The sequence below is a fragment of the Achroia grisella genome, unplaced genomic scaffold (genome assembly GCF_030625045.1).
Source record: "Achroia grisella isolate CSIRO2021 unplaced genomic scaffold, CSIRO_AGI_Agris_v1 utg780, whole genome shotgun sequence".
Lineage (NCBI taxonomy): Eukaryota > Metazoa > Arthropoda > Insecta > Lepidoptera > Pyralidae > Achroia > Achroia grisella.
The window spans coordinates 943,448-960,075 of NW_026713020.1; the positions used below are offsets into that span (position 1 = coordinate 943,448).

At 31.0% G+C, this 16,628-nt stretch overlaps 2 protein-coding genes across 5 annotated transcripts in view; both read left to right on the forward strand.

The window, feature by feature from the left end:
• Nucleotides 1–16,628, forward strand: part of LOC131851103 (protein unc-13 homolog 4B) — a 61,844-nt gene that overhangs the window by 23,901 nt on the left and 21,315 nt on the right. For 3 of the 4 annotated variants that reach the window (XM_059201533.1, XM_059201534.1, XM_059201535.1), the window contains one exon: nucleotides 13,718–13,982. In XM_059201533.1, the coding sequence (XP_059057516.1) occupies nucleotides 13,718–13,982 (265 nt within the window). Of the gene's footprint in view, nucleotides 1–5,816; nucleotides 6,366–13,717; nucleotides 13,983–16,628 lie in introns of those variants that run through there. The other variant, XM_059201536.1, reaches the window with a different exon arrangement.
• LOC131851105 (succinate-semialdehyde dehydrogenase, mitochondrial) lies at nucleotides 10,370–12,631 on the forward strand. Its single transcript, XM_059201539.1, has one exon. The coding sequence runs from the start codon at nucleotides 10,529–10,531 to the stop codon at nucleotides 12,032–12,034; it is 1,506 nt and encodes a 501-aa protein (XP_059057522.1). The 5' UTR covers nucleotides 10,370–10,528; the 3' UTR covers nucleotides 12,035–12,631.

Below are 16,628 nucleotides of genomic sequence, written 5' to 3' on the forward strand. Positions count from 1 at the left end.
AATGCATTTCTTGACATCTCCATTGTATCTTGGAAGCTCTAGAATTGGTAAACGGTAACGTCGTTCATTTTTTGCATTTTTTACCGTCCCATTTGATGCTGAACTTTCGGTTTCATGTAAAGTACTCATTTGCCGATCTGCGCGAATTATTTCTGCATATTTTCTCTTTAGTGCGTACCATCTATTTTTGTATTCCTCTGTCGTATCTATGTCCGCTTCAAATTCTGCTTCGTTTCTATTATCTTCATCTAGCCACAACGAACATATTTTATTATCTATTTCATTAAGCGCTGTCTGTTTCTCACAGAGATTATCATAATATATTTCGGCTTCTTTAATCTCTCTATTTTCCAATGCATCGTCCAGCTTTTTTGCATTGATCGTGAATAGCCTTCTTAGTAATTTTCTCTCTTTTATTGCCCGCTCCATTATAAATTGACCTCCACCGATTATTTCTTCACGGTCGCCACTTTGTGAAGGATTAGGTATCAGGATGGCGAAACAAAACTATATATAGAAAATTATTTATTTTTATAATGAATGGTATAGAAAGGTACAAAGGCAAAACAATATACAACTGGATAAATTCATTTTTAAACACATGTCAAATAAATATAAAAAAGTAATTCATTCTAACAACTCTAAAGAGTTCTGTAACATATATATATATAATAGTTACAACTATTCTTATCCCTTTCATTCCTATTCACTAATTTCGGTATAGTTTTATTTGTTATATAAATTGACACACATTTGTGTCGGTCAGACTTGTACAAATGTACACGCGACCGTTAGGTCTAAGTCGGGGTAGTAACCACTATACCACGACATTATAATATATTGCTGCCAACTTATTTATGTTCACTTTTTTACCGACCGTTATTGTTGTTGTAAAAATTAATTGAGTAATTGGTCTACTGTCCTGTCAAAGGTAATTATAGACCGCTATATGTAATTAAAAACTGCTTTATGTTAACAAAAGGATGCATTAAATTATCTGCAACATTAAACTAATGTAATTTCTATTACTACATGCATAGCGATTCTGGATATGCTGGATGTTAATGATTTATCTTATCTTATTGAGTTTAAATTTTGTAAAAATATAGTACAAAATTTAAACTCAATGTGTCAACTTACAATTAGTACATAATCTTGTTCTAGTACCTACTAGAACAAGATTATGTACTAATTGTAAGTTGGAAGTAGTAGGCGTGGCACACCTATTTCAGCCTCTAAGCTACTTGCTTTGTAATGTGTGTTAAAAGCTTGAAGAGTGAGATAGGGCAGTGTAATTACATGCATGCAGGCATGAAATCTTAGTCCTCGGGATTAGCAACGCCTGAGTGGTGTCACGATCGTCATATTTTGACGTGAACCCATTGGTTCTCAGCACCAATGGGTTCATAATAAAAAAATTACGCATTAAAATGGGCTCATTAGTTTAGTAGCTTCGTAGCTACTAAACAAATGTTTGTGTTATCGTTAACACAAACAAATACATAGATCACGTCTATTTTTTATATCAGCTCTCTTTTTGTGACGACGATTAATAAAAAAGTTAAGATATTAGAATTGATAGAAACCATTATTGAGAACCAAAAATTTTGTTACTACATAGTTTTCAACGTAACTGGGTTTTTCCTATTTATTCAGTGATGTAAATATAGCTATAGCAAGCAATAGTACGCAGGTACTAGATATCAGACAGTTTGTGTATAAAATTAAACCATAATACTTGATTATATTTTTAAAAAATGTCTTAACTCTAATGTCTGTTACATTTTCAGTCTTGGTTTTAACATTAAAGTTCCTTTTGATGCAAACAAAAAATACAAATTTAGAAGAGAACTCTGAGAACAATAACACAATAAACACCTTATAATATCCAACAATTCAATGTGTAATCTTATTAATTATTTTATCAACTTAATATAAGAGGACCACAAAAACAATTAGACAAATAACTACCTAACAATGGGAGAACAGGTTCTATGCCGTTGAATTTATGTCACAATAAAAAAAGCAAAAAGTTTCAAGGCTCGACAAGACACATACAGTACGTACCTATCATTGAATTTAATATTTCCCTGAGCCCCAACTCGAGTGGCCTTGGTGTCAAGATTCAGACGATTGCTGCGTTGATCAACTTTATTCCACTGATGTCATTATCACTATCTAAAGTTTGTGATAATGGCTCTAGCTTAACTGGAACAAACAAGATGATTAACTATTTCATTAACACAAATGTTTAATGACCACGCTGTTTACTTGAATAAGGTACTTAGTGTAATTTTGAATATTACATACATATATAGTTAGGTAGTAAATAGTTTTAGTTGAAACTGATGGATCTAGGTAATAAGGATTATTATTTGCAATGACAACTTTATTTTCACATGCTAGAGTACATGAACGTACATATATATAGTATAGTACTGTCAATTTTTTCAATACTAATCTTCTATAATAGCTATACCTACTTGTATTATAAAGAGGTAAAGTTCGTATGTATGTGTGTAGGGGTAATTTCTGGATAAATGGATAGAGATCCAATGAAAGAATTTGGTAAAAATGTATTAAATAGAGATTTAACACATTTTTACCAAATTCTTTTATCAATAAACATTATTTGTGAGTGTCACTTTACTAATATTATACACAATAGTTAACAAACATCCATCAATCTATGGATGGATGTTTGTTACTCTTTCACGAAAAAAACTACTGAACGAATTTTTATGAAACTTTACAGTAATATAGCTTATACATTAGAATAACACATAGGCTATAATTTAAACAGATATTGATTATTTTGGTATTGGCGATATATAATGTCAAGTAAGTGTAACTCAGACGAAGTCGCATGGGTCAGCTAGTTATCAATATAAGGGTGCTGGGCGATCGATCTCCAAATCAGTTAGTTTACATTTCTAGCAATAAGGTTGATATATTAGGTTAATATTCTCTTATATTATTTCTATTCTATTCTATTCTATTCCTGTATCTAAATTATCAGAAATGTCTGTGGCATCAAGGGAATTAAAAGTATACATCATACCTAACCATGAAAATACAAACTGACCACTGACATTTTTATCTACAATATCCGTACAAACCCGGATTTAACAATAGGAAAAAAATTTATAGAGTTAAAGGAGGTTCTCAATTTGATGGTATAATTTTATGTTGCATAAAAAATAGCGTCAGATTAAGATCTTACTCAGTCAGTTGCAAACATATTTTTGTGCGGCTCTTTTTTGTTTCAAATACAATTATTATTGTACACATAATATATGGTTGATATTGGAACATAATGGATTTTAAAATTATTCTACTGTAAAAGAGTAAACTCCCCAGAAGACGCACACTTCTCAGACGCTACTTCTTGTATAGAATCATTTTATTTAGCCATTAAAATTAAAATAATAAAATATTCTTAATAAATATAAATAAACGGACTCCCTAAAATGTGATGAATAAAATGTGTACACAGTCTTAGTAACGACAAGTTCTGAGAATGGATTTAATTCGGGGCCAACGAAAAAAAGCAATTTACCAATTATCTACGTTTATGCTGACCATTGCTGGCACTTGGTAGAACTTGAAATACATTTTATAAATAAACAAAGTTACTTTTTAAATCAGTATTCTTTTACTAATAACAATATATATATGAAACAAACATTTTGAAGACTTGTTACGCTACGCTGGCCTACACTGTGCCACGAAAAATGTGCGGAATTTATTACAATGCATTTTTTACCATTCGTAGTAGATTTTACTAGATTACCATATAAAGATAAGCGTTGTTTGCGATTTACAGTTCTCTATAGCTTGAATTTATTAGCAAATGCGATTTTTCTGCGCAGTTATTAGATTACCTATGTGTCTTTGCGCAATAAAAATCGAAATCAAACAGCGCAGCGTGGTATATTGCTGTCGCTATAATATCTGATATTATATTTAATATAATACAAACCATAAGTAGAGTATAGTGATATCTAGTAGTTAGTAACTACTACAGATATTACTATAATATTATGAACAATACATTCTAGAAGTAAGCCTTGGTGGGATACCACTAATACATATTTTTTTATTTGAATTATTTTAGGGATATAATTGGTGAATTGGGTAGCTTTGTAGAGGAAATATGTTTTGGTTTATATTTAAGACGTGATTTTAGAAAAAAATAAATAACCCTGGACATTTGACACAGGGCCAACTAATCCTCATCCAATCTCAGCAGTGCTTGTGTTATGGTTACTAGACAACTGAAACAAATATTTTGATTTTTTTCGTAAATACATACAATTTTTATTTGAAATGTACTAAAGAAGCCCTTTTTTAGATAGCCATAAAGTGATTATTTTATTATTGATATTTTTAGTTCATTATATTGTGTCCTACAGAGGGCGCCCTATTTTAAATAATTTAAACATAAACACATGTATTTTTAGGTAACATAATAATATTTGTGAAGGGGTATATTACAATTGTTGTATTTATTTTTTGCTATACTGTTATTTAAATTTTAAATATAAGTATTTGGTAATCTATTTCGGACACTTGACACTATTTGTATCTTTTACTAATGTACATATTTCGTCTGAGTTTATGAATATAGAATAATTTCTGTACTGTATGATTTATAACGTAAAGTTTTAATTAAATAAAATATGCATTGTTCGTAGTATAGGTCATACATAATTAAAGACGGATAAAGATCTTTGTCTTTATAAGCATAATTTATGCATGACCAACCGTCATGTTTACCCAGGATGATTCAGGTTGATTTAATATAATTGGCTTAGGTTAGTGGTAGGTAGCTACAAGCCGAGCCGTATAAGAAGTATATAAGTAATATCTGTATATTACTTAATATTCTTATACGGCTCACCAAATGGTAACTGAGAGAACTGGAGTATCTGTTATCGGATTGTCCGATAGTTTAGAAAACTTTTTGAACAGATTGGATTAAATTTATTTTCTTAAGACGTTTTAAACTCTACTGTTCAAATTAAAGGAGCTTGGCTTCAATGGTCTTTGCAGTAGAATAGTACCCCCCCCCCCCCTATCTGTTACATCACATAGGTATTGTAGCTGTTTCTCATGACTAATTATTTCCTCCTCTAATAGTATTTAATTTAGGTTTAATCAGTATAAATAACATAATTCTATACTATCAAATGACGTTGTCCTGTTTTTAATGTTCTCTTCTTGTATTGGCATGACCATTCACTGATTTTCATATTGAATTAGGTACTTATTGTGAGTATATTTCACATCATATGTACCTAAACTTTAATCATTACCAGGGAGTGTCTAACTAATTTATCTTCTTCTTCAGTTATAGGTATAATACATCTTATAGAGTAGTCATGGTTTTTATGATGATTTCAGTGAATTGTCTATGTTCACCTTCTTATCGATAGAGATCCAGTACCGGACTGATACTCTGTATCAATCGGGTATTGCAATTTCTAAAGATATTTACGTAATGCTTTCAATGACTACCTGTTGAATAATAGTCTTTGTAATAGTAAGTAGGTTGTTTGACCTTCGTCTTACCTACCAATAGTTTTAATGACCTTGAAACTTAAATTATAACCGGAAAGTACGTAATATGCTCTGAGGCACACCATGCATGCCATATTACTTTGTTTACATCCCAAAAACAGCCATTACAGGTACGTGTGATGATGCAGGCCAGTTAGTTTGTATGCCGCGATGGCTGCGCGCGCGGATTCAACAAACTCATTCCATCGCACAGTACACAGACGCCAGACGGTCACAGATTACGTCAGCGTGTTCGTCTACTCTATATACAAAGCATAACAATAAGCAAACTATGCGTTTTAATTATTTTCGGTGTACGAAAATTATAACTGAAATCGTAATGGCAGAAAACGCATCGAATGCAGACAATCGTGTCAGTGAACTCTAATCGCAGTTCTCAGTGGACTGTATGGCAATCGAATAACGTTATTTCCGTGCCAACATCTCAAGATACGGGTTAACCTCTCGATTCTGACGTCAGTATTCGTTGAATGTATGACTCGATATAATGTTTAGTGATTCATTCATATACACTGTGGGGGTTTTGTTGGCAGAAAACAGATCTCTTGTTTACGCAGATACGCGTGATTCTTTAGTGCATTTCTATACCTATTAATAATAACAGTGAACTAGATAAGTTTATTAAAAATACCTACCTATTCAAGTTTAGAATTGTTGTGTAGTGTATTGTTTTTTTTTTGTAAAAAAATTACCGTTACAATGGATGAAGAAACCATGTGGAAAGGTTTTTATGACAGACTACAGCAGCAGAAATCTGTGCAAGAGCAGGCACATGATACCAAGTAAGTTGCGGTAGTTAGAACGAAGAGTGTCGTAAATGTTTATTGAGTTATATTCTTTTATTACTATCTGTATACACATTAAGAACATCCAACTGATTTAAAAAGGAGGTTCTAAATTTCGATTTTTTTAGTATTTTTGGTAAAATTAATGATTCATTTACAATTGAAGGTTTTTATACCCGTAAGTGACTATATTTACTAGACTATATTTATTTATCTATTAAGAGAGAGTGACATCTGTATTTAAAACCAATTTTGTTTTTTACTTTTATGACAATTTGTTTGCAATCTGGTTATATTTTTGAGGGTAGGTAGAATTATTTTATAATAATCAAATATTGTTGTTAATACAAAATGCTGTAATCTATGAAGACAGATAAGAGAATATTAATACACTATTATTTCCTAATATAGATAAGATAGAAAGTTATTTAATTCCCTTGTAATTTCTTAGCTTTCATCCTTAAAGATTATTAGTTACGTCGTAGTTATTTTCCTGTTGCTATATATAGTACAGGTAGGTAAATGCCTACAGATATAATTATCTCAAAGTTCATTGTAAATATTTTTTATGTTAATTAGATAATAATTTACACGTAGGTATATTAACACGTGAAATACCTACCTAAGTATCCAACTATAGTTAAATGAGTCCCAGGGTTACTATACTGTATCATTGAGCAGGTGCTATAGTACAATAGATACTTGTCTATACCTATCTAATTTATTTCAATATAATAGACACATAAGTCCATATATAAAATGTTACCAAATTATCTGCATTGTTTTCTACACGGCGTAGTATAGACATACGAGCAACTTATAATATTGATGGCATTTTATCTCTGTTCCATATTTTTTTCATTCAAAAGAAAACATAATAAAGATAATTATTCCATTTCGTGTAAAACAGCTATTGGTGCTACGGTCATAATATATGTATATTAAGTAGTAGGTACTGTAAGGAATCAATGAACGACCTAAGTAGGTACATCGTAGGTATATAGGTTTAAAATTTAAAAGCAGGTTTTTAATTTTAGAATACAGATTTTCCTTTGTAGATGATTTGACAACCTCACAACATAGATATTATAGGTATTGTTATTATTAAACATAGACATACAAGTCAAGAAGCATATGGATAACAAATAAGATATAAAAAATAAAAAAGGATAATCAGTGGACCACTGAGCGGGTAATCATTTCGGGTCGATTTTATCTCTTTTTTTGTTAATATATTTTAATAAGTTAAACCTAAACGGGTGAATGGGGCGAGTTATTTACCTTGAGGAATTTATGATCCTATTGGAAGAGAAAATTATCATATAAAATAATAAATTAAAGTTAAATACATAAATATTATCTACTATAATATTATCTTCAACGCTCGTCTTCTTCCCTAGCATTGTTAGAGTCGCTGTAGGAACAAATCACAACAAACCAGTAGATTATACATCTATATATATGAAATTGGAGTGTCTGTTTGTAATATTAAAATAATCGTTTTTTTTTTACTATATGTATATGAATATTAAATGCGGTACCTACACCAAAATAACATTTTTTTATAATTTTTGTCTGTCTGTCTGTTCGTTCCGGCTAATCTCTGAAATGGCTGGATCGATTTTGACGGGACTTTTTTTGGCCGGTAGTTGATGTAATAAGGAGTAACTTAAAGTAAGATTATTAAATTCCAGTCAGTAAAATGACATTTCCAGTGTTGCAGGTTTTTAGCCCCAAATAAATAGTGATGTGGTAGAATCGAGTTTTTACAATTAAAAGTTAGTCGAGATTACTTTTTTTTATTTAATATCAAATTGCCTTTATCCAAATAAAAATTCTAGTATTAATTCTTCTGAATCTCTTTTTACATTTGTTCCCAGCGTTTGTAATAATGTTATAGTGAGAAATTTTAATATACTGGTAAGGTCCATATTTCTAAAATCGTATTGTTTAATACGATATAATTAAATATTTAAAATTAATAAAAAAGTCTTCGATACCTAATAAAATAAAGCATGACTAAATGTCTAAGTCTATTGATTGCCCTTTTTTGTATCAGTGGTAGTTGCACTTGTCATTTTACTGACTGGAATTAATAATCGTACTTTAGTTTACTTTTATTTTAGAAACATTCTGTTATTTTAGAAAAATAAAGTTAAATTCCACGCGGACGAAGTCGCAAGTACAGCTAGTTTGAAATAAATTTGTATTTCCAGCCGCATCTATACATATAAATAAAATTGGAGTGTCTGTTTGTAATATTGAAATAATCTTTTTTTACTACATGCTCCAAAATAACATTATTTACAATTTTTGTCTGTCTGTCTGTCTGTTTGTACCGGCTAATCTCTGAAATGACTGGATCGATTTTGACGAGAATTTTTTTAGCAGATAACTGATGTAATAGGGAGTAATTTGGGCCACTTTTATTTTAGAAACCTTTTTTTATTTTAGAAAAATAAAGTTAAATTCTACGCAGTCGAAGTCGCAAGTACAACTAGTTTGAAATAAATTTGTATTTCCAGCCGCATGGCTATGTTAAATAATAGAATAAATATATTAGTAGTATAATATTATAGTATCACAGTTATACTATTATAGAATAGGATATATTATTAGCTGACCCGGAAACGTTGTTTGCTGTTTTGTATATACAAAATCGCTATTAAAAATAGGGGTTGGTGATAGAAGGGTAAAAATTGAATCTTGTATGTATTTTTTAATGCCACATAATAAAAAAATAAAAAATAATAATTTTGTACAAAAAATAAAAATAATGTTACGGGTGGACAGGGGTATGAAAAATAGATAGTAGCTGATTCTCAGATCTGAATATGCATATAAAATTTCATAAAAATCTGTCAAGCCGTTTTGGAGGAGTATGGCAACAAGAGAATTCTATATATAAGAAGTTAAAATAGTATATGGCATATTATGTAATATTATCTTATCTGTGGCATTGAGAACTGCCGTCGTAGTATCGTGGTGAGTACAATGCCCACGCTTCACTCAGTATATATGAATACAATGTGGCAGGATGAATTACGTTTGTTATCGGTGTTTCCATCTCAGAGTGTCAGTCAGGCTTTGCCCAATAAAGTATTTTCGTTACTTGATAAAGGTAATAAGAATTGCTGCGAAAAATGTTTTGATAATTTCAAATAAGATAATAATAATTTAAAAATTATTATCAATTTTTAATTGTTATTTCTAAAGAAAGTTTTTGAGAATATCTCGAGGAATGATTCTCGATATCATTTAATAGCCTGGCAACACCATAAACGTTTCTTTGCTCTTCTAATAGAATAATATGTAAAAAGTGTAGCAACAAAAAGTAAGTCTATGGTTTAATGAAGAACACTTCTTCATTAAACCATAGACTTACTTTTGTGTTGCACAAGTCACATGTTTGTGTATTGATGACATAAAACATAAATACATAAATATGCAAATAGATAATTTTCGCCTTTTCACGACTTTACTATTGTAAAGAAGATAATAAAGATTATTTCTCTATATAAATTCCTCGTATACTTACAGCCTCATTTTTATGCAATAAATAAAAAGTAAGGTTTGTGTATTGATGTTTTATGTAAAAAAAACTTATGTGTATATATACCTACGGGTTCCGTTATTAGTATGTTTTTAAAAATTTTAAATACACAAGAGTTAGATGACAAAATAATACGCGAAGTCGCGGGCCTCATTAGTATGCTATAAACCACCTTATCAAAAGAAATATTAGGTATGTTTTCTTAAATTCATTGTTTATTTTTATTATTTCTTTGTGATCCATCATAACAGCGTTTTTAATAAGTTAGCAAATATCTGGAAATTATATAATACATAAGCTATTAATTTTAAGAATATTTAAATTACAAATAATTGAAATAACATTTCTAGTTTATTTAGTGGTAAATTTAGTTAGACGTTGGTAACCCTTGATTTCCCAATTCGCAGCCGGTGTCAGTTCATGTGTCACATTATGTCAATGTCAGTTGTCATTTACATATGTCAGCTGAGCTCGAAGTAATCACTGAATAGACGCAGTTCAGTCAATCAATTTTATTAAATTTAATAAAGTAATTGAAAAATTGGATATCGTTTGCAACTGGGAGTTGGTACTATATTATTTCTTTAGTATAGTTTCTGAGTACAACATGGGTTTCTTGCGATTTGGATTAAAGAGTTGTGTTCAATACAGGCAGTTGCATTTACTTAGAAATCAAGCATATATCAATGGACAGTGGGTAAAAGCTGGAAGTAATGTTGTATTTCCCGTACAAAACCCAGCTGACGATTGTGTTATAGCGGAAGTCCCTGATATGGATGCCAGTGACGCAAAAAATGCTATTCAGGCTGCGGCAAATACTTTTGAAACCTGGAAGAATACGACGGCGAAGGAGCGTTCTCATATATTAAGAAGGTGGTTTAATTTGTGTGAAAAGAATACTGACGAACTGGCAAAAATAATAACAGCTGAATCAGGTAAACCGTTAAATGAGGCCAGAGGTGAAGTAGCTTATGGTAATTCATTCCTAGAATGGTTTGCTGATACAGCCAGACATATTAATGGAGAGATTATTCCTAGTCCATGGCCTAATAAGCAGATTTTGCTTACCAGACAGCCACTTGGAGTTGTGTCAGTGATTACTCCATGGAATTTTCCATTTGCAATGATAACACGCAAGGTCGGTGCTCTAATGGCGGCTGGGTGTACTTGTGTCATTAAACCATCAGAAGACACTCCTCTTTCAGCTCTTGCCGCTGCAGAGTTGGCGGAACAAGCTGGAGTACCTACAGGAATTATTAATGTTATTACAACAAGCCGAAAAAATGCACCTTCAGTTGGTAAAGTCATGTGTGAAGATCATTCTGTTCGATGTATATCATTTACAGGTTCCACTCAAGTTGGAAAGACTTTATATGGACTTGCTGCAAACGGTGTTAAAAGAGTTGCATTAGAGTTGGGGGGCAATGCCCCTTTTATAGTATTTCCGAGTGCAGATATTGAGCATGCATTAGATCAAGCAATGTTAGCAAAGTTCAGAAATAATGGGCAGGCATGCATTGGAGCTAATAGATTTTTGATACATGAAGATATTTATGATAAGTTTGTCAAAGGATTTAAAAGCCGAATTGCCCAGAAATGTATACTGGGTCCTGGCACCAAGGAGGGTGTCACATGTGGGCCACTAATTAATACTCAGCAAGCAAATAAAGTGTCTGGCTTGGTTGAAGATGCAATATCCAAAGGTGCAAAGGCATTGGTGGGTGGTAAATTTGCTGCAGAACTTGGAAGCAAATATTATGAATCAACATTGCTAATTAATGTGAAGCAGAGCATGTCAATATTTACAGAAGAAATATTTGGTCCTGTAGCTACTTGTTTAAAGATTAGTAGTGAAGATGAAGCCCTCAAAATTGCAAACAGTACAAGAAGTGGCCTTGCTGCTTATGTTTTTACTAAAGATTTGGGTCAAGCATTTAGAATGTCTAACAAATTGGAATTTGGAATGGTTGCCATAAATGATGGAATTATATCTGCAGCTGAGCCAGCATTTGGTGGAATTAAAGAGTCTGGTATTGGCAGAGAAGGCAGTAGACATGGTGCCGAGGAGTACACTGACTTAAAATACACTCTCATGTCTTGTTTGGATAAATAAATAGTTGCTATTCCTCCTCCATTATTGTTATATGAAGATATACTGTTGTATTTTATTTATTGCCATATTATTTGTAAGATATGTTACTGTTGTTTTTTATAATGTGTTTATTAATATTATTATGGAAATAATTAAATCGCATTTAATCTTGTCTTAATTTTTATGAAAAAATATTTATGTACAAAATATACATATCATTTATTTTACATAATTTTATGGAATGTGTTTGCTGTATTCTTATTCTACCAAAGATTTTGTAAGTTTAAAACCTATGTTGTACCTATATTAGAGGTTGAAATGTAACTGACAATTTGAAATTAAACATTCATGTACTATATGTATTACACATATTTAAACTCGAAATATTAGAATATTTCTCTCTTTGCCAAATGAGAAGGTAAGATTACTATGTTCAATTCATTCCAGTCTTCCAATGTATTGTGATTTAGTTGTAAAAGAAATTAAAATAAAGTGTTTTTAGAATCTCTATGTTTTCTTTATAATAATGTAGAACTTTTAGAATATTTAATTTAATTTATTATTTAACCTATCCTATCATGAGATTATACATTCTATTCGTTTTATGTAATAATAAATTCAGATATTGTACAATTATTGATGAAATATAATCGTGATTAAATATCTGTATCTTTGTTTTTTTTGTTGGAATATATATTCTGTTTACATAAACTTTAGTTTTTGTTAATTTATATAAATACTATGTATTATACTCATTTAGAACATATTAATTGAACTTATTTACTATCACTGACTATCAGTTGTTTATATCAAAGTTTTCTACAGTTATCTTTAATATTATTGTAGTTGTTATTCGAGGTTTTATGGATAAACTTGTTTGATTTGATGTTTTATGCGGAAACTTGTTGTAAACAAATATCTTGCTCCGAGATATTCCAATTGGATTTATTTACGAGTACAAATTTCCTATAAATCTCTCAAACGAACGAAATGTATTTTTTATAGTATCTAAACTTCAATATAGTAGACGCTTAGACATGGGTTTTCGATATTAATTTAATGTTTCTACAAATGTGGTCTCCATGATTTCAAAAATGCAAAAAAACAATCTACAATCCTGTCGGATTGTTTTTTTGCATTTTTTATGGTAAATTTGAAAGTAATTATAAAATTTGCAGTTAATCTTCTGACTATAAAATAATTACGATTCTTAATTGGTAGATTGATCAAGATGTACTAATCTTATCTTAATATAAACGCGAAAGTCTGTAAGTATGGATTTTGATGAAACTTTAAAGTAATACAGCTTATATGTACATCAGAATAAAACATAGACAATATATTTTATTGAAATTTAAAACGGGTGAGACCGCGGGCACAGCTAGTGTTTTCATAAATGGAATAGGTAAAGTTTTAAATTAACGTTTCATGTGTAATTTAAATTCCAACGACGATATATATTTTAATAAAATCCTAATACTTACTATTTTTAGGGACTATTATTTTTTCACACACCTCATGTAAGCTCCATTAATAGCAAAAAGAATAATCGAAATGTATAACAATAACATACACACGTAATTAATTCCTATAATACACGACAATGTACACAACAAAGTGCACTCGTTTTCAGAACCCACAATTTATAGTTAGTTTAAACTTACGTTTCCAATATAGGTAAGTGATTACTATTTTTAATTACAGAATTCAAGAAGTGGACGACAGTTTCTTTGAGAAGTTTGGACAGATTCTCAAACAAGCGTCACAAAGAGCTGCGTTAGAAGAAGCAACACCATTGGCGCCTTTCAAGGAAGCTGAAGAGCAAGATGGAGATCAGAGTGCTGAAGTAGATTCACAGATCGAGAGTCGCAGTCTCGCAGACAGTGGACATGGCACCCTTGTTGACGCAGATTCAGAGCCCGGTGATCTAGAAAAAATAGATTTATACGAAGAAGCAGTAGGATGGAATGTAAGTACTGTTTATTTTTATTGTAGTAATAATATACCTTCACCGCTGTTATCTCTGATAGGGTAGTCCGGTAGTAGTATTATTAAATGTCGACGTCATCTGAAAGGCAGCTTGACATGTCTATATTCCGCTCGGTATATTTGAATTTTAACGTGGCTGGAGGCGTCCTAAAACAATATACAATATATATATATATCTATACAATAAAATATATAACATATATACAATATTATAGCTTTATCCATGAACGACGAGGCATTAAGAAATTAAAAAATGCATAGAGTTTCGGTATGGGTGTGAACACACAACCTATTGGTTGTTGGGAGGACACACATATATAGGAGTAGTACACAATGTCTTTAATTTATTTAATTTGGGGTTAATTTTCATATATTGTAGTTATATCCATCAACCATCCAAATAGGGTCTCAATTGGACTTAATATTTTGTAAACCTTATGCGATGACCCCGTTATCTCTAAATAGATTCTGATAGTTTACAATCCATCATCATCATTACATAGTATAAAACAATGTCGCTGTCGCTGTCTGTCCCAATGTATGCTTAAATCTTTATAACTACGCAACGGGTTTTGAAGTGGTTTTTTTAAATAGAAAGTGATTCTAGAGGAAGGTTTATATATATAATACATGTACTCCCGTGCGAAGCCGGGGCGAGTACCTAGTGTTTAATAAACTGTTTATACTAACGTTTTAACATTTTATATTTCAAATTTAGAAATACCTCTTCTTTGATGTCGAAGTGGTGAAACATTTAAGTAAAATTAGTGATAAAGCAATTTTATTTATAGAACTTTAAAATTTCCGCTGTATTGTAAGATACAGAGCTCGCATTATTATCCGATCTAAACCCTCTGTCGTTCTAAATCAACTACTCTAAACAGTGAACATTTGTAAGCGTTTCATCAGAAGGTGTCGATCTCATTAGTGATTATTTGCTTAGTAGATTGAATTAAGATTAGATATTAATACGAGTAGGCTGAATACCACCTTTGAATTTCGACTTTACGTTGAAATTTGAAATAGAAATAATGTAAGCACAATTTAAGCACTTTTGAATAGTGATATTTTTTTAATTTTATTTCATTCATTCACATACAAGAAGAATGTGCAAGAAGTGGGGGTTAATAGGCTGAGCATGTAGTCAGGTGAGTTGCGCATTCATCAAATTTCACCAATGATGACCCCATTTCGCGTTACTAATAATCCTCTTTCCTCCCGCTGGTACTTAGATACCTTGACAGAACTAATTTATTAGGAACTTGCTTTACTCGGGTAAAATAGTTTATTTATCGTTCCTATGTTTATGATCTGGGTTTTCACGGTTTACAGTTTATTTTTCCGCACAGATATAAACGAATACAATATACTAGAATTTTACAGTGTGTGGTACATTTGGAATACTCAATATTATCCAAAATTATGATAACAATATTATAGGAGTACCTACGCACTTTCAACAATCCCCGAACCAAGTTATATTACAAATATCTGAACAAAATATTTATGAAAACGACTTTAATGTTAACGCGTTGCAGTTAATTTTTAAATCTAAATATTTATTGAATTGAAAACAATATTGTCTTAAATATGGATTTCCATTCAATCCACTTTGTATTGTTATTTTGAAACTAATTGACGACTAAATGAAGAAGAAAAATAGAATTAATAATAATTCCCGACAATTCACACAGCGCCATCTAGTCCCAAACTACGAATAATAAGAGCCTGTGTTATGGTTATTAAAGAACTGATAGAATTACTTAAAACTTTATAATATAAAACTCCCAGACCAGTATGAACAATCATACTCATGAATACAAATTTTTGTATCGTCCGAGGAATCGAAGCCACGAGCATCGGAAGTAAGGCGGTGTGATAAACCGTCAGATATATAACTGAGTTCGTTAATACGTTGCTAGTGCATAAAACGGTACAAAAACTCGCAATTCGTCATTGGATCAAAATTAGTTTCCACAGATTTTTTCAAATCCCTCTACAGATTCCAATAAAATACACAATAGTTTTCAAGCTCAGTTCGCATTATCAAATGCTACTGCTTATTGTTGAGTAGGCATGAATAGCATAATACTCCGTGACGATTCTAGATACTAGAAGCACAAATCAGAGAATCTAGTAGTAAATAATAAAGGTAGTCCACAAGAATGCCTACGGAATGAAAATAAAACATTTTGTTTTCTTCCTTTAAAAATGCATAAACTTTTTTCGTTCTAACGATTGTAATTGTTTTTATAGTAATAATTTCAGTATGTGTAATAAATATTATACAATTTTATTTTACTGAATAATATAAAAATAAGCATATGAGCAAGTTATTCAATAAAGTATTTGTTTTAGTAGACGAAGTTTACTCGAAATGAATTCTTTGTTGTAAAACTTGTCGAAAATTAGTTTATTTGTCGTTTGGATTTGGTTTGATATGCTGTGTATGATTCGTAGCAAAGTAATAAACAATTTATCTTTGTAGTAGCGTGGGCAGAAAAAGGGCTACCTTGATATCCATTAGTCGCTGTATTTTTAGGCAAACACAAACGAAGAACGCGGTCAGGTTTATCGTTTTGCTGCAAACTGAACTAGACATTGACGTTATGTGGAGTTACTCGGT

Excerpts from the sequence above, each read along its gene's own strand:
- LOC131851105 (XM_059201539.1), top strand. The coding sequence starts at position 10,529 with ATGGGTTTCTTGCGATTTGGATTAAAGAGTTGTGTTCAATACAGGCAG.